The following is a 23,491-nucleotide window of genomic DNA, read 5'->3' as shown; positions in this document are numbered from 1 at the left end:
GTTTATGCAGCTTTACACTGACCTGAGATGGCTCAAAATGCACCCCAGACACGAAGTGGAGAATTTAGTAGCTGTGCTCTTTTTCTGCCTCACCATTCTGTCCAACATTTTACCTACAGTTCATGCGCACACACACGCACCCCCCTCCCCCCAGGGCAGGCTCAACATAGACAGAAAGATCTGGTTTTGAAGAAATCCAGAGCTAGACAGTGGTTAAAGCAAACCAAGCTAACAAACAAATGAAAACCGAATTTATTCAGGACTGTCGCAACAGAAGAACCTAAGATAGAATAAGGCTCAATTCTGAATACCATGTGGGCAAGTGGGAATTTACAGCCAAGAAGCAGGGTGGGGGGGTTGGGGGGGGGGTCACTAAGAAGAATCAACAAGGCCTGTAAGGGGGATTCTGGCTAAACTGACCTAACAGGATTCTTGCAGAAGGCAGGCCAAGGTGAGCAGATATTATCTGGGGTGGTAGAGGAGGAAGAACCAGGTGTTAGGGGTGAAGGGTGAGAGGTAATTGCTCAACTGACTTAGAAGTGTTCTTGCTGAAACCAGATTTTACAAGGAAGTGCACAGATAGGCCTGGGAGAAGGTTTGGAGCCTGACTAAAGTTTGGACAAGCAAAGAATCTTTGCCACTGGGTACATGTTTGCATCAAATTCCAGAGGATCATTTTTTAAAACAGATTCGTTTTGAAAATGGCAAGTGTGATGATCATGTAATAACACTGGCTTCCTAGTGTCACACCGAATGGACACACTCAGATTCCGAGGCGAGGCCAGCCGGTGCTCACATTCCACTTTAACAAAACGACCTTCCTCTCAGCTAGAGATGTTACCCAGGTTACTTTAGGAGCCCACGTTGAGAGGCCCTCACACTTTCAGACTGCCACTCTGTACCAAAAGGGCAGGTCTCACCAGGAAGCCATGTACCCGGTCAATAGCCACCAAGTCTCTACAGACACTGATGGTGATGATGCTGTTGGGCCATCCTGCCTTCTCCTGCCATGCCTGGGGCCTGATGGGACATGGCTGGCTCTGGAGAAGTCGTTCTGCCCACGGTGACTTCTGAGAGTGGAAATGCAAGGGAGCTGCTACATCCCAGCCTCCTGATGACAGCAGTCTCCTAGATGCCAACCAAAGCTAATCAGGGCGATAACTCTGCTTACACGTAATGTCATTAAAGCCTCTACACTCCATGCAACAACAGATGAAAGACCCAACGGTGACCACCTGCCACAGAAACAGCACATCCCCACAGACAGTATGGTCTCCAGACCCCTCCTTGGCCCACGCGGCTGACAAGGGGAGGGACCAGCACATATAATGGGGGTACAGACAGCAGGGAGCTCCACCGCGCTGGGTGGGGCACAAGGAGATGTGAAGAGGCCCCTGCCTCTGGGGCTCCACAATGAGTTCCGGGGAGGCAAGGCCTCTGTAGAAATCATTGCAGAGGGTGAACATCACTTCCTCCAGAAAGCATTCCCTAAACCCCCAGGTCAAGTTCCAGCTCCCTGCTTTTCACCCTCAGAACTTCCACTGCTTCTTCACAACACATAGCACACCTGGGATCCATTACTTAACTCGTCCACTGATTGTTTTACTTTTTAAAAATTTTTTTAAATGTTAATTTTGAGAGAAAGAGAATGCGAGTTGGGGAGGAGCAGGGAGAGGGAGACACAGAATCCGAAGCAGCTCCTGGTTCTGAGTTGTCAGCAAAGAGCCTGATGGGAGGCTCGAACCCATGGACTGTGAGATCATGACCTGAGCCAAAGTCAGATACTAAACCGACTGAGCCACCCAGGCGCTCCTGATTGTTTTGTTTAAAGTCTGTCTCCCTGAAGAGACTGTAAGTGCTACAAGGATTAGAACCATGTCTGTCTCATCCACCACTGTCCCCTCAGCACCAAGCACAGTGATCGGCATGTGGTGCACACTCATTAACTGTTGAATGTATGAACGAGACACTGGGTTGACAGTGAAATCACTATAATAAGCATAGCATACCCAGGGGGCACCTGGGAGGCTCAGTCAGTTAAGCATCCAACTCTTGGTTTCGGCTCAGGTCATGATCTCACAGTTTGTGGGTTTGAGACCTGTGTGGGGCTGCACGCTGTCAGCATGGAGCCTGCTTGGGATTCTCTCTGTCCCTCTCTCTCTCTCTCTCTCTGCCCCTCCCCTGCTTGCATTCTCCCTCTCCCTCCCCCTCTTCCTCTCTCTCAAAATAAATAAATAAGCTTAAAAAAAAAAAAAAGAACAACATACCAAGCTGTATAAATCATTTAATGAACATTGAGCACCTACTATGTGTCAGGCATTGCTGACAACAGAACCTGTCCCCATGGAGCTGGCCCTCCTGTGGCAGAAGAGGCTCACAGCAAGGCAATGCAGTCGAGGAGCATGTCTCTCTAATGGAGCTCTGTGTGGGTTAACGACAACAGGGAGAAATGACTTCACAGAGGTTACTATTGAGTATATGGGCAGATGGGACCAGGACGGAGATCACAGGCAGGGCTGGCTTGGACAAAGAGTAGAGGTTCAGAGTGGTTCAAACAAAGAGCAGAGATACATACCAGCCGGTAAGGAGTTCAGGGTGCTGAAATTGGTGGGGTGGGGGATGGACAAGAACTTGGATGGAGCAAGACCACAGAGGATCTTAGTCAAGACAATATAGACCAGATCAGTATTTAACGATCTGCTGATTATGCTGTAGAGAACACTAAGGTCGGGATCCTCTGGGAAGGAAAAAATGGGAGCAGGACTCATGAATTCCACACCTGAGGTCCTCACCACGATCTCTTATTGATTTGCCCTCCACAGAGCCTTTGCTATCAACTTCTACAACATGGCTACATTTTCTTCTCTGCAACTAAGAAGAAAAGGTAAGTTCCTCTGTGGCCTATTTACACATCTGGCAGTGATTCAGTCAGCCTGGAAAATTACTTTGTGGGTGTTCTAGAAAGTCTTCTGGTCATGATTGTCCAGATGTCAGTTGAGTCCCCCAACACCTGAGACCTACAGAAGACGGCTCAACCCCTTATCAGATGCCCTCTGGGAAACAAAAGCCATTCCCAACATTTCTGCCAACTCCCAGGGGCCTTTAACTCTCAGTCACCTGTGGCTCCAGACTACTGCTTCCTCAGGAGCCATTATGTCTAATACTACATAGATGGATATGAAAGTCAGCTCTTTCTTTAATCTCCACAAAGAATTCCCACTCACACAAAATCTTCATACGTATAGCAGACTCTAACCAAGGGGCTGAAGGGAAGAGGGGGAGATTTGCATAAAGAAGGGTTGATAGTGTAGAAATACTCATACTTTCCTTTATTCTCAGAGTGGCCTCTGGCCACCACCACTACCACCAGAGATTTACACTGACCTTTCACAGGCTGTCGTCTCCAACTTCAAACCATCCTGGAGCTCCTGGTCCTTCTCCTCCCTTCTCTGTCCTCTTCCTTCTCTCCTACCTCCTTCTATGGAGCTAAAATAAATTCGAGACACTGAGGTCCAAGAAAGATAGGTAACTTGCCCAAAGCCACACAGAAAGCAAATGGCAAAACTAGGACTCATAGTCCACATCTTATACTTTTTTCCACTCTTCTTAGACTTACATTAAAACTAGAAAGACAACACTTTACTACTAATGAAGTTTTAAAATGCAAAGCTCAACCAAGAACAATAAATATTAGTCTTTCTCAATGTCCAGATAACAAGTCTTCCTTGGGAGCCCCCCAACATGCAGTATGATGCCCATTTTCCTGCTGACTGTACATTGCAAATGTGGTCACAAGGGATATCTGTTTTCAGCAAGAGATTTTAAAGTGATTCTGCCTAAGGAAACTATTACATGAATGCCTTCATGGCTTCCTTTGGTGCTCCCCCTCTGTGGAAAGACCAGGGTATTATTTTCTTCCTGAAGGGTATTTTCAAGATGAACACTCATGTAAATGCTAAGAAAGAAAGAAAAAAATGTGTGTTTCTAATCAGGATTCCTTCAAGTAGTTGTGTTCAGACTTTGTGGCTCAGTGGGATACTAGAGAAACATTTGCCCTGGAGAAACACTAAATGAGATAAGACAAGGCCTCCTAACTGGAAGACACCCTCCCGCTGGGGACAGTGCTTGGGCCCGAGCAAATCACAGGATTCTTCCCTTCTTATTCTTCTATATAGTCCTCTTTGATCCATAGACCCCTGGAGGCATCATTATAATACTCCAGGTTTTCCAGGATCGGACTACCCCCAGGGCCTGGTTCTCTCTGCTTCTCTGCAAGGCAACCTCAGAGAACCCATGGATGGTCAGACCCCCACATCTGAGAATGACCAGTGCCTCTGAAACCACAGAAAGAGATTCAGGGGTTTGTACAGGGCCTCTTTGCACTTGCTTTAGGGCAGGGGTAGCCATCCTCAGGTCTGAATGATTATCTATTCTTACAAGCTTTACATGCAACCTTTGAAATTAGTAGGAAAAAAAGAAAATTATGCCATTCTGGATGATATTTGCACTGATTGATCTAATATAACATTAAGGACATAAAGACATAGGAGGACAGACTACCCACCCAACAACAAATTCAGTAGTTGTATAAATTCCTTCCCATTTAGGATTGTGTAGACCTTAAGGGTAGAGAATCTTTCTTACTTGCATTTTGTTCCTTGACATTCTGTACCCCCTACTTTTTCCTCATCCTCTACAAATACTTGGTAACTGAGAAGGGTCTACTGAAATTTGCTCCAGCGTTCCATCAGATTAGCCTCCTTTCTCTACTGCCCACCACCACCTCCCCCCAACAAAGAGATTGTGATGCTATTGTTTGTTTGTTTCCAGAGATGACCAGCTCCCAGTTATCCACAACCAGGACAACCCCAAGCCCAAACCCAATGACAGGACACATCTCCACAACCAGGACAACCCCAAGCCCAAACCCAATGACAGGACACATCTCCACAACCAGGACAACCCCAAGGCCAAGCCCAATGACAAGACATATCTCCACAACCAGGACAACCCCACGCCTGACTCCAAGGACAACCAGCTTGGCCAACAAAACCTTCCTCTGCCCCATCACAAGTGCCATTCAGATCCTGATAATCTTTCTCACCAGCAAACTCCTCTCCTAGAAGGAAGCTAGGAAAATAATTATTCCTGCCTCCTCTGCATCTCCTACATTGAGTTCCAAGCCAGGGCTCTGACAGGTGTGCGAATGAAGACTTTACATTCTCAAATGGACAACTCTACTGCCACTGCTTTGGACAAAAAAACAGAGACTTGGGATCACTTGGTGGAGGGTAGCTAGTTCACTCACTGGTGGACGTGTAGCACACAGATGTTCAACTGGATCTCTCAGGACACAAATTAGGGTTTTTTGTGGTTTTTGGTTGTTGTTGTTGTTACCTACTTAGACCTGGTCTGGGTGTAACCTGGAATTCTGGCTTTCGATTTCACATGCTGACAGCCAATTCCATGACCAACGTAAACTTTTGTTCGCTGCCAAATGACTTCTCCACGCCCCAGTCTCTGTGGGAAAAAACCTTTCCTCACTTTCAAGATGATCTCAGATTTCTGACCAAACCCACTCAGGTTACACAGAGGTTCTATGTCTCATGTCACTCAACAAGGAAAGGAGAAAGGAATAGCCCTGATGCTACTGGCCACACCAGTAGCATGTGAAGGGCTAGAAAAAAGGAATGTACCAAGTCTGAGCAACCTAGAATGGGGAATTACTATGGTATAAAATACATTATCTTTTTGTCATACCAAATAAGCTATATTTCAAACAAGAATAATGAATGTGTTAAATCCAAATACAAGTCTTTAGTGAGTGGTTACTCTAAAAGTACAAAATACTATCTGATTTTACTCATGTATGTGAACATTAAAAAAAAAAAAATTAACAGAACAGTAGGAGTGTCTATGTTTTCAAAGACAGATCCAAGGGTAAAATTTTCCCAAGTTTATTTTCCTCAAGTTACAAACTGGTCATTTTTCCCCTAATGGTAATTTCCACTAAGAAAAGGGCAAAATATTTACAGTATTCATAACACAATGTAAAACCAAAAGAAAGCATAGGGTTTCCCATAGTACCCTGATGATAAGCAACAAAGTTTACTTTTAATAATTATCCTAAATTCCAAGATGCCAACATCCAGCACCTAGCCTTCCTTGGGGACAGCTTCTGTCAATTTCTGCCTCTTCCCTGAGAATAGGCCATACTTTCCTACTTGTAGGTTTTTAACTTTTGTTGAGATCTGGACGTGGTGAAGGTTATAACGCAGTGACTCTGGAAATCAGACTCCCCTGCCCCTCCCAGGGCATGCTGCTGCTTGTTGAGAGCCTCCGTCCATCTGTTGAGGGATCTCTCAACTCCTCTGGGCAGACTCCACTCTTTTACTTGTTTAATTTTTTTAAATGTTTATTTATTTATTTATTGAGAGTCAGAGGGGGGAGGGGGAGAAAGCCAGGAAGGGGCAGGGAGAGAGAGGGAGAGAAAGAAATCCCAAGCAGGCTATTAGGCTGTCTGTGCTGTTGGTGCAGAGCCCGACATGAGGCTTGAACCCACGAACTATGAGATCATGACCTGAGCCAAAGTCAAGAGTCAGATGCTAACTGACTGAGCCACCCATGCGCCCCGCAGACTGTGCTCTTTGTTGAGTGTGGTCACTGACATCTCTGCTATATTATCTCAGCAGTCAACTAGTGACCTCATAGATTTTCTTACATGTCAAAATTTAGCAGCCTCTTTCTTCATTAAGCATTCCTCTAATAGCTGGAAGTTTTTTTTATATTAGATCCTAGAGTTTGTAGAGAAAGTTCACTGACAGTTTTTGCCAGCAGAATGGTTTCTGCAGTGGACCGACCAATTCCTGGAGCTCCCCATTCTGCCATTTTCTGTGACATCACTGGGTAGCCACCATTAGTATACGCCAGGCGCTGTGCTAAAGCCCTTTAAAAGTATCATCGCAGTTAATCGTCACAAGAACCCTATGAGACAGAGCTGTTTTACAGATAAGGACACTCGGGCGGAGAGAGAGAAATAATTTGCCCAAAGTCACTCACTGAATAAGTAATGAAGCTTGGTTTCTACCATTTTGGAGCCTGCACCATTAACAAGGACTCTCAAAGGGTCCCCTGTGCGGCTTCTACATGACCTGGCATCCTCCAGGGCACCTGGCTCCCCAGGGTCATATGACAAGAAGAGGGTATGGAAGGTATGTGTGTCTCTCAGGGACACAAGCAGGCTGTGTGTTCCCACAGTCCTCCACACCCCACTCTCTGCTGCCACCTGTAAGATAAACTGCGATGACCCAAGACCCAACAAGTTTCATATATACCTGTCATGGGCCAGCCTGGCCTCATCTCAGGTTCGGTGTGGAAGGTGTGACAACAACTGGAGGCTCAGCAAAAATATTCTCTTGAGTTGGAAAACTTTTAGACTCGAAGAAGTCTGGGAAGAGCTGAACTCTGACACGCAACACAGAGGTAGCTGTGCGAGAGCACTGGGTTCGGAGGCAGGAAGCCTGTTAAATTCTAGTCCGGCTACTAAGTAAAAAAGTGACCTTAGGTAAGTGGCTTTACCCTCGTTTGCTTCGGTTTGCATCTGTTACACACAGGGTTGCCCAGGTGGTATCTGAGCCTTCTTGCAGGCAGGTCTCCATTTTGATTTCTCTGTCACATCCAGACCTAGTTCTAAGGGTCTAGTTGGAGATGGTTAAGTCGGTGCTAAGTCAGTGATGCTTTATGCCACGTCTGACTGATTGGCAGACACTGCTGGGAGCACTGTTGAGGAGGATTCTGAAGCAAAAGCCAGGCTCAGAAATAGTGTCGTATTCAACAAGTATTATCGTCCTTGGGCTCAGGAGGCAGGACTGAGTGTCAGGGGACCCAGGTATCTGCCGGCCTTAGTCCCTAAAGTGAATCCAGTGAGTGGCTACAGAACAAGAGTAAAGGGATGATCAGGTACGTACATTCAGTCTAGGAACAGCTAACTCTGATCGTCACTACCAGGGAGGTGACTCACACAAGGAAAACAAAGGCATACAGGCAACTCCAAGGAAGCCAACAGGTGGCACCTCAAGCAGAGAATAAAGAGGTGAACAAAAGATCGACTGTTTTCACTCCCACACTAACTTGCCCAACCTTGTTCTTCCACTTTTATGTTTTCTTGTTTGCGGCTTCGTGTTTTGTGAACTCGATGCATTCTTTTTTTTTTAAGTTGTTTTTAATGCTTATTTATTTTTGAGAGAGAGAGAGAAAGAATGTATGGGCAGGGGAGGGGCAGAGAGAGAGGGAGACACAGAACCCAAAGCAGGCTCCAGGCACCCAGCTGTCAGCACAGAGCCCAACGCGGGGCTGGAACTCACAGACCTCAAGATCATGACCTGAGTTGAAGTCGGATGCTTAACTGACTGAGCCACCTAGGCACCCCTCAAAGCATTCTTATCCTGTGTTAGAAGCAGCAACTGACTACCCATTTAAGGGAAGTGATCATCCATTCTGAGGAAGTAGGTGAGAAAACTGCTATCTTCCAAATCCCATTACCTCAAAGACATTCATTCACACACCAGAAAAAGTCCCGAGCCTGGTCAGTGGTCCAGGTATCACAGCAACTATTCAGAGCGGGAAGAAAATTCAGAACAGGCAGAACATTGAGATATTACTTTATTATCTATCAACCTCCACGTTACTTTTTCAAATAAATGTTTAAAATATTCATAATTAAGTGAAACATTTTTATTTCACACGAGAGGTAGTTCAGCAATTGTCTTAAAGCCTAATTTCTGAGACCAGACTGCCTGGGTTCAACTTCATTTAATTTTACCCCTTGTTAGTTGTGGGGCCCTGTACAAGTTACTCACCTTCTATGTGACTCAGTTTCTTCATCTGTTAAAATAGGGTGAAATACAGTAGCTACCCATAAGCTGTTGTGGAGATTAAATCAGTTAACATATACAAAGCATTTGGAACAGTACCTTGTACAAAGTAAGCACTATATAATTATTTAATGCCTAGAAAAAGCATTACAAATGATACATTGATGTACAAGAAAGCCAAGTATCATTCCAATATAAATTTGTACAAATAAAATGGTACCTATAACAAGGACTAAAAGTACTAATTTGTAATTCTTATAAGAAATGGCCAATGTCTGACTTCCCACAATCTTTCTCCCTCCAGCCCCACCTTCACCTTCATGCTTCAAGCTTCTAAGTGAAATGTCTCCTAGCGCACTGGGTCAGCTCCTTTCTTCTAGAGAAACTAAACAATGGGTGAGGAGTTGAATTATTCCACATAATAAAGAGTTAGGAGGGAAAGTGAGAAGAAAAAGCAAGAGTATCATAAGGATTGGCACAGAAAGGAGCTTCTGGAGGCTGAACGGAGAGGCCAAGGGATTTCCCAACACCTGCTCTTGGTTACAAACCATTTCTGTCTTAATGTCCTTCCAGAGATACAAATGAAAATTAGAGGGGCACCTGGGTGGCTCAGTCGGTTAAGCGTCTGACTTCAGCTCAGGTCACGATCTCGCGGTCCGTGAGTTCGAGCCCCACGTCGGGCTCTGTGCTGACAGCTCGGAGCCTGGAGCCTGCTTCAGATTCTGTGTCTCCCTCTCTCTCTGTCCCTCCCCCTGCTCACACTCTGTCTGTCTGTCTCTCTCTCAAAAATAAATAAACACTAAAGAAAAAAAAGTGAAAATTAGAATTATTTTACTTCTGATAGCTGGGCTATATTTCTTTGACTTTGGACCAGCAGTGAAACTGGGACATATGGACTCACCCTGCACCCAGCCCTGCTTTTATGTAAGTTGTATCTATGTATATAGATAGAATGAGGTTAAATATATATACCTGGTAGAAATAGGAAATAATTTAACATATGCAAAAACTACACATTTATCTATGCATATGCATATAACCTGGATATAAAAATAATTTCAGACTCAGATGCTGAGTCCAACAAACTCAAAAAGCATTTGGCTAAATTAACAAAATATGTAGACAGAGCACATTTAAAAACCTTGGGAAATTTTTTGAATAGTTATTTTAATTATGTTTTTCTTTCTTTTTTGTTTTTTTAAGACAAACAAACCTAGGTTCAAATCCTAGCTCCTTCACTTAATGAGTGACTCTGAACAAGAGTCACTTAATCTCCTTAGATCCCAGATCTCTCACGGTGAATTGGAGCTGAGCTGACTCGTGCCTCGAAGGGCCACCAGTGATGGAGATGCTGGACGCATAGCGGTAGGCATGATGTTAATTCACAATAAGTCAACACATGCCAAGAACCTTAAGTTAGTTAACTACCCAATCTCAAATGAGGGTAGAAAACATCACATGCCATAATCTGGTCAGGTTGCATTTGTTTCCTCTTCTAAACACAGTTTTCTCCTTCAAGAATAGAGCCTTCAGGGGTGCCTGGGTGGCTCAGTCGGTTAAGTGTCTGACTTTGGCTCAGGTCATAATCTCACAGTTTGTGAGTTCGAGCCCCACATCAGGCTCTGTGCTGACAGCTTGGAGCCTGGAGCCTGCTTCTGATTCTGTGTCTCCTCCTCTCTCTGCCTCTCCCTTGCTCAAGCTCTGTCTCTCTCTCTCTCAATAATAAATAAACGTTAAAAAAAAATTTTTAAAAAAATGGAGCCTTCAGATCATGATCTCAGGGTTATGAGATAGAGCTCTGCGTTGGGCTCCGTGCTGACAGCACGGAGCCTGCTTGGGATTCTCTCTCTCTGCCCCTCCCCTGCCCAAAATAAATAAATAAACTTAAAAAAAAAAAAAAAAAAAAAGAATGGTGGGAAACCTGGGTGGCTCAGTCGGTTAAGCGTCTGACCCTTGGTTTCTGCTCAGGTCATGATCTCACATTACATGAGTTTGAGCCCAGCATCGGGCTCTGCACAGACAGTGCAGAGACTGCTTGGGATTCTCTCTCTCCATCTCTCTCTCTCTGTCTCTCTCTCTCTCTGCCTCTCCCCCACTAGCTCTCTCAAAATAAATAAATAAACTTAAAAGAAAAAAAAGAATGGAGCCTTAACTTTCTCCCTAGTACTCTGGGAATTACTCAAAGTTATTATGGCAACAAAACTGGGCCCTTGTTTGCTAAAAAACAGGTAATTGTCTCAGTGTTGCCACAGATCTATTAAGTTCTGTGCTCTACAAAAAACCCTGTTCTTAGGGGCCAAACACATGGAAAGATAAGAGGCATTCTTTGCAATACCAGCTGAGGCTCTCTCTGCCTGGGGCAAACCTACTCTCCAAAAGCTGGGACAATGACTACCCACCAATCTTGAATTTATTATAAAGGGAGCACTTGTCGGTGCACACCTGTATAAGGGCTGCTACCCAACAATGGTGTGGTCGTGAAGACAGCAGTTTATTAAAAGATCCTTCATTGGCGTGGTCTAGCTTGTCTTTACTTAAAAGAGTAGTCAAGGACTAAAACAAAATTGACACACAAAAGGAAACAGAAAATTTCCAGGAAGATAAAATTTGCCATATAAATAGGTTTTGACAAATACTTAGGGGATCTGATTTTATTCTGTGATGGTTGTTCTCTGAGATGAAACACATAAAGAGTAACACCTATCTGAAGTATACTCGCAAAGTCTGATATTAAATCTCAAAGTTTTTACCAAACCAGGTTCCACTATTTCTGTAGAGATGGCAGGCATGTTCACTCATTCAATGACTAATTATTCAGCACCTGCTGGGTAGTGGGCACTAGGTTAGGTCCTGGGGAAACACTAATAATAACACAACGGCGCTCTGGCTTTCATGAAGCCAACATCCCCGTGATTGGGAAAGACAGTAAACTAGTAAGCAAAATAAATGAGACAAAAGGAAATATAGATAAAAGTTTTGACACTGCAAGAAAGGGGAGTGTGTAGGTATTATAATAGAAAATAGCAGAGGATTTCTGCCTACACAGGGTAATCAAGGAAGGCTTTTTTAAATGGGGGTACATCTAGGCTGGGGTCTGGAGAATGATGGGTTTTATGAAGAGGTAAGGGGGTGGGGGTAAGGGGCAGCATTCCAGGCAGAAGGGCAGAAAATACAAAGATCTGGAGGCTGGAATGAAACTGGAGTGCTTTAGGACTTGAGAAAAGGCCAATGTGACAATGTGACAGCTGGAGGCTGGGGATATGCAGTGGCTGCATCATACGGAGCATAAAGTTTGGATTATATTTTAAAATTAAAAGGAAGCTTTCAAGGGGTGACACGAGAGAGGGGAAGAAGTAATAAAGGAGTATGGAAGAGAACCAAAGTGGAAGCAGGAGGCCAGCGAAGAGGCCAAGTCAATAATCTAGGCAAGAAATGGCAGCGGTTCGGACTGGGGTCAGTGGCACTGGAAATGGAGAGACCAAAATCACTGCACATTTTAGAGGAAGAACTGACAGAGCTTTCTGACAGATTACAAGTAAGAGATAGGAATCCAGGACAACTCCCAGACTTCTGGCTTGAAAAATGAATGGATGGTATCGGCATTTTTAGGGAAGACTGGTGGAAGAATAAATTCTGAAGGAGGAATCAGAAGTTCACTTTTGGAAAATGGTGAACTTTGAGATGCCCGTGAGACACCCATCCATGGTTCCATCTGCAGGCAAATAAAACTCCAAAAGGTAAAAGGCAACACTAGCCCTTCTATTTCTTCAGGTTGTCATCAGTCACAGGGCTCGTATTTACTAAGACATTTATGAAAAATGAAAAAAGGTTTTTAAACTGAGTTCACTTATAATAAATTGGGAGTTTTCACTAATAAACTGGCTGGCCAAAGCTGACCTTGGGCTGATGTACAGAGAACTTGTTTCTTGGGCATCTTTAAGAATGTAAGCCTGGGATGGTGTTTCTTTAGCCGACAACCAGAAGACAAAACAGGGCAGTATGTTAATTCTTTATTTTCTTTTATTTTTTATTGTTTATTTATTTTGAGAGAGAAAGCGCGAGTGTGTGCACACACAAGCTGGGTAGGGGCAGACAGAGGAGAGACAGAATCCCAAGCAGGCACCACACCATCAGAGCAAAGCCCAATGTGGGGCTCGAGCCCACGAACTGTGAGATCATGACCCAAGCCAAGATCAAGAGTCGGATGTTTAACCGTGTGAGCCTCCCAGGCGCCCCTAATTCTTTTCGTAATGGTTAATACTCCCGTCTTGACGGTGACAGAATGCAGTGGGGGCAGGTGGTTGACTTCTGAAGGAAGCAAACCAACTGACAAGCTGCGTGAAAGCCTCACTGCTGCTCCGAAAACCCTTGCGATGCACGAACCACACTCCCTCACTTTTCTTTTGTGGTGATAGCAGTTCTCTCTGCAGCTATGTGGAGACTGCGTTTGTCTGGGACATTCTCCAAAAGTGTCTTGCAACAGAATCTTGCTATAAAGTTAAATTGTGTGAAACTAACAATGATTTTTCTGTGTGCAAGGGAGGCTAGAAATATCCCAGACATAACAAAAGCAAAATGAGCACAATCTGTTTCCCGTCTTTAAAATAATTCTATTTCCAAGAGGAATGTACAAGTTTGGAGTTTAAAAAAACAAAACGGACACTTACCATAGATCTAGTCTATTAGTGGCCTCATATGCACAACTGATCATATTCTGGCCATTTTTACAACCCATTGGTGGAGACTGCGTCCATTCAGGCAACACAAATGATAGCTGAGTTCTGGTCATTCTGTTCATAGCGATATGGTCAATGTAACTTTTCTCAACATCTCACTTTAGAGTTGGTTTTAATTTTAAAGTGCTTCAAAGAGCTTTATATGGGGGTGCCTGGGTGACTCAGTTGGTTAAGCATCCAACTTCAGCTCAGGTCATGATCTCACGGTTTGTGAGTTCAAGCCCCACGTGGGGCTCTATGCTGACAGCTGGGAGCCTGGAGCCTGCTTCAGGCAGATAGGTCACTAGCCCACTACCCCTGCAGGATGGTCACACAGATTCTGTGTCTCCCTCTCTCTGCCCCTCCCACCACACACCCTCTATCTCTATCTCAAAACAAATGAACATGAAAAAAATATTTTCTAATTAAAAAAATAAAGGCATTTATATGTATCTACCCACAAAACCCACAAGTTCCACTGGAAACAACCACTGCTGATACTCACTCCTACAAAAGGAAATGTGCTTTATTCCCCTGCCGTCAAAAAGAGCATGACAGACAGCCCCTGCCTAGCTCCCCAGCCTCCTTTCCTGCTCTCCTCCTTGTCATACTTCACACACTAGAACGTACATGGAGTCCTCTCCCTCCAGTGTGGTGTGGATTTAGTGACTTGCTGTTAAGTAACAGAATCTAGAAATGTGACTTGCTTACCAGACTGGGACCCCCACTGTGCTGGTGAGAGTACTCAATGGCGGCACACCCCTCCCTGCCCTCTGGCCTGCTCGTGCTGAGGAAGCAAGCTGCTCTATGCAGGCGCCCCCATGGCAGGCAAGGGAGGAAGGAACTGAGGCCTCACACCAACAGCCCTGTGAGCGTGAGCAAGTGAGCCAGAAGCCGACCCTTCCTAATCCATCCCCGAGATGACTGCAGCCTGTGAGTGACCCTGGGCCAGAGGTCCCAGGGGAGCCACCTCCAGATTTCTGGCACATTCAAACTGTGAGATAATCATGTTTTGAACCCTTCTGTGGGGTAATCTGTTATGTTACAGTAGATAACTAGCCCACTCCCCCTGCCGGGTGGTCACAAAGATAACGTGAGGTAAATAGAAAGGGTTCAGCACAATGCCTGAGGCCACAGGAGGCAGTGCACCACCTGAGCTCTACCCTCCCTCCCTGTCACTCCATCCCTCCTGCTCCACAAGCATCTGGCCACCATCACCTCCCGTCTGGATCCCCACAAATGCTCTGCAACTGGTTTCCCTTGCTTCCCTGTGTCGAGCTGGTGATTCTCCTTAAAAAGCAGAGAAACTTCAACAGCTCCCTATTGCTCAAAGGACAGAAACCAAATGGATATTCAAGGCCCGCAGACTGTCCCCATTCTGTATTTCCAAGCTAGCTACCCATTACACACTCACACTTCATTACTATTCTATTTAAGATCAATCTATTCACTTCATCCCAAATACACTTTGTCCATTCCCACCACGAGTGGATGTGTATCCCTTCAGTACGTGTTCCTGCTTTTCTCTGGATTCCAAAGGCCACCCTCCTACCCTATCACTTTCACTACCATTCAGGACTGACCTCCCTAAGCTTTTCCAAATGTCACCACCCCAGAATAATCTTCTTCTTTCTCTTAATTTATTATGTACTTCTTTGGTATTTAAAATCACAGAGATATAAAATCTGAGAACAGGCAGAAGCAACTTCAGAAAGCCTCAGGTCGAATCATTCATGTTATGGGCAAAGAATCTGAGGCTCTGAGATGAGAGGGACACAGCTGAATAGTGGCAGCACAAGGGCCAGGATTCAAGCCTCAAAACTCTCGTGTTATTCAATTCTAGAAACATTTACCAAGGGGCCGTTATATATAAGGTACTACAAAATTTCAACAGTTCCTACCAATCTGCCATTCATTTATTTAATCAAACAAAAATTACTGAGTGCTATTTACTAGATACTCTGCTTCGAATAAAGACTTTGTCCACAAGGAATTCAGGGCGGTGAAAAATGCAAAAAGGTAAAGCAACAATTACAAAACAGCTTGATAAGGTCTCTGACAGCAGGTTCTAGGGAGACAGAAGAAAACCACCTATATACTATCTTTGGTCCTGCCCTCATTCACTCACCCATTCAGTGTGATAGACAGTCAGACAGACACACTTCTCGCTTTCCTAAGGAAAGTAAGTAGAAAAAAAAAGGTTCTCTTGAAGCAACTCATGAACGACAAACCCCTGCCATGTCTACGCTACTATGAAAAGTAATGTTTTTCTAATATGATATCAGATCTATAAAATTAGATTTATTAAAAAAAAACCTTGAAATATACATACATTATTCCATTACCCTGTTTTTAGAGTCTGTGTTCAGGAGTCAGACAGACCCTGAGTGTCAGACATTCAGTCTGCTGTTTATTTGCTGAGTGATCTTAGGCAAGCAAACTCACTGAAATTTAATTTTCTCATCTGTAAAATGGGAATAATACCCACTTTTCATGGTATTTGTGGAAATTAAAATCCTGTCTTTTAAATAATCAATACAGAATATACAAGTATAAGTAACAAAAATTGTGCTTGATAACTAAAACACATTCAAATATCATTAAATGGGCACGGCATTACTATCAAAATTTATCAAAATATCCTTTAGTTACTAACTGTCCAAAACAAAAGGGTACCTCTCTGAAAATTTTTCTAGTAGTCACTGCACAAGTTTTTTTCTACTATTTCCAGGTAGCAACATTCTGAGAATCCATTGTGTGCTAGTTGCTATGTGGAGAGTGAAATAAAACCCTACATTTAAGAAGTTTAGAATACAAATGAGAACACTTCTTTGTGCGAAGCAAGCAGATCCTTTCTTGCGGATTTAGTCATGAAGAAAAGATACCAGGTGCCAAGAATATAGTTCAACTGAAGCAGGTAAGTTTAATGTTAAGAACAAAATGGGATCCATTAGGAAAAACTATATGTAAGAGATGAGTTACAGTGTAAGATATCCTTTTCATGTTGATTATTTTAATAGGATTTAATACATATGATTATTCTTCAGGTTTCTGAATTAAAATTGTTCAGGTGGCCATAAGGTCTGGAAACATAGACAACTATACATAATAAATAGTTTACTGATATTCCAATAAATGTTCAATGAATGTCCTGTTCCTCACTAGCAATTCATAGTTCAACAAGCTGTGAAAAACTGCCTTGAACAGTGTGCACTAAACTGGTATTTCCATCAATCCTTGTATATGCACTTACAATGCATCACCTAAAGTGATTGTATGCCTTATTTTCACTGAATAATCTTGTGCCCTTAGCACACCTGAGAAGTAATCAAGAAGTGTATGTTGTCTGTTTCCGGACTATGTGGACACCTATATATATTTTTTTTAAGCTTCACCTACTGTAAGTCTTACAAACATTTTTGCCATTCATATTTATACCAAGGAAAAAATGAATACTAAAAAATGAGATAATGGAAAAACAAAAATTGATTTATTTTGCTTTTAAATTCCACACCATAACATTTTACTGAAAATGAAGTGATTTTTAATCTGTAAAGGATTCTCTAAATGACACTCAGAATGTCTTTAACAAATTTTGTTTTAAAATATATTTGAATACACAACAGGTCTTACACACAATGATTTCAATAAATGAGGCACCAGAACACAAGGTGAAGCTCTAACAATTCTGTGATGACTTTTTAATAGTCCAAGAGGACAAAGACCTTTTTCAAATGTGGAAAGAAATTAATCTTTCTACAGTATGAACTCCTAAAAGCTACTCTCCTTTATAGACGACAACATTATTGTCAGTTTCATATACTTTTACTTTATAAAGAACTCCCATAGGAAGAAATTTCTGGAGGTTTTCCCAGATATATACAGCTACATTTTCTGTCGTGCTGTAGGAAAAAAAGGAAAGAAGATCAAAGGCAAATGAACAAAATTTCATGTTTGATATTTACAGAGAATAGAAATTCTGGATTTAAAAAATAATGTTAAAATAAAACTTCAGGACCACCTACCAGTCAGATAAAATGTTAACAGCAATTCTTCTTTCCTACTATTTACATAAGGCAAGATGGTCACACTCACCTTACAATATCTGCAAAGTATGGCACATCTAGATCCAGATTCTTATGATCAAGGGGCTTCATAATTGCCTCCTGTAGATAAAACAAAGGAAAAATATCACTGGTTCCGTTTATGACTCAAATTCCAAAGTGTTCTATCTTTGCCTCTAGAAGCCTTACCTTATCAGTTAGTCACTAACTCAGTGCTTGTAATGACTCCATCTGTGTCTCACAAAATAAAGCTTAAAGTTGGAAAATGAAGCAAGGCCCAAATCTCCATAATGACTGGTTCTCCTCATTACTAAATGCAAAGATGTAAGAAATCAAAACGTACAGGAAAATTCACTGCAGCTTTCTTGTAACCAGCCATAGTGATTCAGAATTCAGTTTAACACTTCGTGAATTCTGTCTAAAAATTACCAAAAATACTTCTCCATATAGTCTTAGCTTCAGCACAATGCCACAAGGTCATCAGGACAAGGATCCAGTGAGTGTTACATTTTATAAAGCCGACTGAGAATGAAATTATGTAAGTAGTTCTAAATTTCTGCTATGAGGAGTAATTTAAGAATTATCTTGGATTCTTAGAGGAGAAAAAATATAAATATATAAAGACCGTTGCTTCCTAATGCTTATATATATTAACATAACGTTTTCCCGGGGCGCCTGGGTGGCGCAGTCGGTTAAGCGTCCGACTTCAGCCAGGTCACGATCTCACGGTCCGTGAGTTCGAGCCCCGCGTCAGGCTCTGGGCTGATGGCTCAGAGCCTGGAGCCTGTTTCCGATTCTGTGTCTCCCTCTCTCTCTGTCCCTCCCCCGTTCATGCTCTGTCTCTCTCTGTCCCAAAAATAAATAAACGTTGAAAAAAAAAAAAAATTTAACATAACGTTTTCCCTTGTTGGTGGCAAGAATAGCAATTGCCTTATTCTTTCTAACTTTTTACTTTTAGCTAATGTACAAAATGTAAACATTTGTGAAACAATCTAATTTTCCAGTGGTATGGTTCCAAGAAGGGTACATTAATAATAACAGCAATCATTTTTTGAGCAAAACCAGAACCATATGAAAAAGAGTTAAGCCTTAAGCCAAATAGCCTTTAAAACAGATCAAATTAAGGGCAGTTCCACATGGACATCAAGAAAATAAATACTGTTTCCTATTCAATTCCAGTGCGGGTCCCAACTTTCCCACTGAAGCTTCTTCCACAGGCCCCATCTAACTTTATTACATGCCATGATGAGTTACTTCTACTAAGGGGACTATGCGGTGTCCCTCGGGTACACAAAAGTGGCGAAGAGTATAGAGAACCTGTCTTCCAGTATTTGGCCATCCGCATGCATGAGACGCCTCAAATTTCCCATACTGCTGTCTTGTATTGTACAACACTCTGTGTATATATTTTAAATCTCCAGTAAATGCAAAAACTCTGTCTTTATAGCTTTCCTAATGTACTCAGAACACATTGCTGTTTGTTCATTCACTGAATCTCTTAATCATTTTATCCAACTGACACTTACTGAGCACCTAGTATTCTTTGTCTCCTAGAAAAAGTCATGTTAGCATTCTCTGGGTAAAGGCTGTGTCTCACTCATCTTTGTACCCTTGATGCTTAGTTCAAAGACTTATGCGGAGTAGGCAAACTTGCTGAATATATGAATGATAAGTAATATGGAAGAAATGATGATCATTAGTAGCATTTTTATAAGACAGATATCGGATTTCAGAACAAGAATAAGAAGCAGAGGTTAAGAGTGGAACTGAACAGACAGGTGACATGGTATAATAATAAAACCAAAGCTGGGTTGAAGGGAGTCCACTCCCAACTTTGTAAAAGACTAACCACACAACCTAAAGCAAGTTCAGCCTCTCTCAATCCAGGGAATGAAGAAGTTGGTTGAGATCATCTCTAAGGCTTCTGACACTGCAGGACTTCTATAACGATACTGTCAGCAAGTCCTTCATTGAACCCCTGTTATGTGATCCCTGTTAATTGGAGGAAATCAGGATATGGCAGCAGGGAATACAAGATGAGCATGTTACAGGTATTCCCATCACTGCAATTCAACTGTGACTTATTTCCTTTAAATCACCCAAACACCTTTAGAAAAATATGAGAGTAGTTCCTCCAACTACTCCTCCAATTCTGCTCACAAGGTCATGGAACCTCTGAAGATACTTAGTTGGGAAAGTAAAAAGGGGGGCCATCAAATATACTTAGAGGACCCAACACGACATTACCTCCATGTACTCTTTGAGGTCGGTCATATTCATAACCATGCCTGTAACAGGATCAATCTGAAGAATAAACAAAGGTGAATATTAGTATAATATGCTTTTCATATTTAAACCTCTGCTAAGTTATTAAAGGCTGTACAATGTGCAGAAATCGCGCCCACATCTGCCTTCATCTCTGAGACAATCACCAGGTGCTCCAGGTATCCATTTTATGGTACCACTGATCTTCTATCTGTCCACATATAGCAGATTAAAGATAACCCTTTGGGAGAGGAAAGGTCTGGAATGACAGCAGCTCACCATACACAAAGGCCAACAATGAAGCAATATTGATTTGAACAGAATTTTTCGACACAGAATCCATCATGTTGGCTGAGAAGGCCCAGCAATCTGCGCAAAGCACACAGATATTTTCAGCACGTACCTCTCCATGAACTGTCACCACAACTATGGGAAAGAAAACAGAATACCAAAAACCACATGAATTTCAACAGATAACACCCAAGCACAAGTTAGCAACATAAATTAAGTATTAGATCTCTGCCCTACAAAACTCTATATTTTCCCTAAGACAGCTGGTCTTTTAGTTAACATCTTTATTAATGAAAGCAAGACTCAACCAAGACAGAGAGGCTTAGCAGGAGCTTTGGCCAAAGGCAGAAAGGGTGTAAATTCTATTTATGAGGTTGAGGCACTGGGTAGGAATGTCCACTAGGTAGGATGGAGATGCCGCTTGATCACTGTCTGTAAAAGCAGAGTATGTACAGAAAGAAGTCCGGCTACACACCGAGGTGGCCCAATGCTGGGTGGTACCTTTCTGAGCAAGCAAAACCACTAATGGGCCTAAAACTCTGATGCCTTTACTTACACAAACATATCCAGTTTACGGTAATGCTCTGTAAGTTAACAAAGCATTTGAAAAATGATGCTCAGAGTGTTTTACAATTTAATAACATATATTTTTTTTTCAGCTCTGTGCAAACGCCATTAGGTATTACGTGATAAGAGAGCAAACTAAGAATAACAAATATCATAGATCAAGAGGCAGTAACTAAACTAGAAAGTCTGATCTTCTGACACCTTTTCTAATCTTTTTACTCTACCATACTATATGCCATGATATGCAAAGGCTTACGTAGCTGTTTTTTGAGATACCGGCTTTATCTCAAAAAATCGCATCTCTCATACCTGTTTAGAGCATAAATTGTTTTCTTGGAACATTGCTGGCAAAGTTTTAGACCCAAGTTATTTTCCTTCCATATAGCAGGTTCCTAACCAATATCTCCCTTTTGTCTGTCATTATTTACTCAAAGAATACGGTGTAATTTTAACGTTAGCCTCAACAATACCTAATTAGGAGGAAACGTGGTGCCAAAAAAATCTCATTATGTACACTAAGGCCAAGGATAAAAAATATTATTTAAACCATTCATTATCTCTAACACAGCAGATACAACATAAAATTTAAGACACATCCAACCAAGACAACAGATTTTTTTCATTCTGAACTTCCATGTAACTGCATATTCAAGGCTCAAGGTATTCATGCTTTGCCCATAAGGTTTCTGACTCGTTAGGACTGTATTTGCTGATTACATCCTTATTGAAAGGGCTAAAATTTCATCACCTTTTCCCTCACCTTTATAATTGTGCCCATGGCCATTTGGATTGTTGCATTTCCCATACAGTTTCAAGTTTTCTTCGTTACTCAGACATTTGCTGAAAAAAAAAAAAAATCAACACGTCACAAGTTCAGATACCTTCTCTGTTCCCTACATTATTTGCTCTAGCTTTTGAAAAGCTTCACAGTTTATTATTACTTTAGCTCACCAAATGGAGAGTGGTAAATCATTTTGATTTCATTATTCAGCTGTCAGGAACCAGTGTATGCCCCTTAATTAGGCTACTGTACCATATAAATTAGCATAAACAAAGTCCACACCCTCATTCCACAGCAAGATTCCAACTGATCTGCTCAAGGCCCTTCTATTTTTCAACTCCCCAAGCATTTACTGGGTACCTATTACATTCTGGGCATGGATTGAATGAAGCAAGGACATACAATGATAAAAGATGCCTGTCGTCACGTGGTTTAAAACCTCATTTCTCCTTAAAAATAATTACGTGACCTACTGCGGCTCCTCTTTAACACCCTTGCATTTTAACGCCTTACTTAACTACTGCCACAAACAACGTCACCAATCCATTGAGGGGTATTGAGATTAGGTGAAACTTTAAAATTACAATACCCAGTTGTTCTTCCAGGCAGAAGACAATTTTCATTCTTAAATTTTTTCCAAGTTTATTTATTTTTGAGAGAGAGAGCGCGCGCACAAGTGGGATAAGGGATAGAGAGAGGGGGAGACACAGAATCTGAAGCAGGCTCCAGGCTCTGAACTGTCGGCACAGAGCCGGACTGGGGACTGGAACCCCAACGGTGAGATCGAGACCTGAGCGGTGGGCTGATGCTTAACCCACTGAGCCACCCAGGGGCCCCCAGGAAACAATTTTCTTCACGAATTTTTACTCCACCTGTCCAATCGTCCATGCATCTTCAACGAGGCCTCCTATGCGAACGCCCTATTATACCACCCCTTCCTTTTTGAGACCCTCTTTGTTATTTTCCCCCATTCCCTCCTGCTCACCCACTGACATTTAGAATGCTACAGTTCACAAAGCTTTTGCACAAAATTCCCTCCCTGTGTCCTCCACAAGATTGGCCAGATGGCGCGCTCCGGACAGAAGGCGAGGACGGGTGAGTGTTGATCGCTGCTGCCTAACACAACACCTGTCACCTGACACAAGACCTGACAAGCTGGCCAAACACCTGCCCAGCGAACGAACGGATGACCCTTGTTAGAAATGATTATCCTCGTTTCACAGCCTGGGAAACGTTATGCTGAGAGCGGGACTTGCTAAGGAGAGGCAAAACGCGCCTCGACATCAACTCCTCGGTGCGTTCAAGCAGTCGTGAATGCTCTGGGTTCAAATCCCTGTCACGCTCCCTGTTCTCAGAGCTGCCTCAACGAAAGGGATCGCCTGGGTTCACGACATCCGTGCTGAACAGTGGGTAAACTTGCGTTGTCGTAGCTGTACTGGCTACGTGGCTAGCGCTCCTGGCACCTCGGAGCAGCTCACTTTTACGGAATGTTCACCACGTGCCTGGCACTGTGTCACCTGAGCACTGTGTCACTGCTCCGACTGTCGCAGCAACCCCTCGCGCTCTACTGGGGTATGTGAGGAACCCCGAAGTTGCTCCAAGACTCGGAGCCAGCGAGGAAGCCTGCGCGGTCCGCTCCGCGTGCCACCGCGCCCACGGCCTCCTCCGCTGGACTCCAGCTGCCACCGTCACGCGGTCGCCAGGGAAGCAGGGAGCGCGCCTCGGTTCGCACACCTGCGCTCCCGCGCCCGAGCCCCGCCCCCCTGCGTGGGCACTGTGGGCACACCCCACCTGTGGAGCCGGTGGGTCGCGCTGAAGGAGACGAGGCGGGACAGTCGCGCCCAGCGGCGACCGCCCACGCCCGCGCCAGCCGCGCTCATCTCGTAGCCTCCCGGTTCGGTTCGCCGCGGGGCGGGGATAGGCCGAGCGTTCCGC

The 23,491-nt window shown here is 43.3% G+C and overlaps 2 protein-coding genes and 1 long non-coding RNA gene across 6 annotated transcripts in view; 1 reads left to right on the top strand and 2 right to left on the bottom strand.

The window, feature by feature from the left end:
* LOC122199519 overlaps positions 1-4,788 on the bottom strand; it is a 9,764-nt gene extending 4,976 nt beyond the window's left edge. Inside the window, exons 1-2 of the long non-coding RNA XR_006193546.1 lie at positions 4,645-4,788; positions 3,385-3,486 (exon numbers count right to left, since the gene is read on the bottom strand). This is a non-coding gene — a long non-coding RNA (uncharacterized LOC122199519). The remainder of the gene's footprint in view (positions 1-3,384; positions 3,487-4,644) is intronic.
* Positions 1-19,066, top strand: part of PLET1 (placenta expressed transcript 1) — a 25,183-nt gene extending 6,117 nt beyond the window's left edge. For 2 of the 4 annotated variants that reach the window (XM_042904639.1, XM_042904641.1), the window contains exons 3-4: positions 2,823-2,884; positions 4,831-5,228. In XM_042904639.1, coding sequence (XP_042760573.1) covers positions 2,823-2,884; positions 4,831-5,123 — 355 coding nt within the window. In that variant the 3' untranslated portion in view covers positions 5,124-5,228. Of the gene's footprint in view, positions 1-2,496; positions 2,582-2,822; positions 2,885-4,830; positions 5,229-16,319; positions 16,565-18,831 lie in introns of those variants that run through there. The other 2 variants (XR_006193544.1, XM_042904640.1) reach the window with 2 other exon arrangements.
* PTS (6-pyruvoyltetrahydropterin synthase) lies at positions 16,584-23,491 on the bottom strand. Its single transcript, XM_042904642.1, has 6 exons — positions 23,348-23,491; positions 21,536-21,615; positions 20,321-20,343; positions 19,900-19,956; positions 17,684-17,754; positions 16,584-17,490 (listed from the first exon to the last, which is right to left on the bottom strand). The coding sequence occupies exons 1-6, from the start codon at positions 23,434-23,436 to the stop codon at positions 17,367-17,369; spliced, it is 444 nt and encodes a 147-aa protein (XP_042760576.1). The 5' UTR covers positions 23,437-23,491; the 3' UTR covers positions 16,584-17,366.

This window comes from Panthera leo, chromosome D1, assembly GCF_018350215.1.
Source record: "Panthera leo isolate Ple1 chromosome D1, P.leo_Ple1_pat1.1, whole genome shotgun sequence".
Taxonomy (NCBI): Eukaryota; Metazoa; Chordata; class Mammalia; order Carnivora; family Felidae; genus Panthera; species Panthera leo.
Note: the sequence above shows the minus strand (reverse complement) of the source record. Positions and strands in the feature narration are given on the sequence as shown.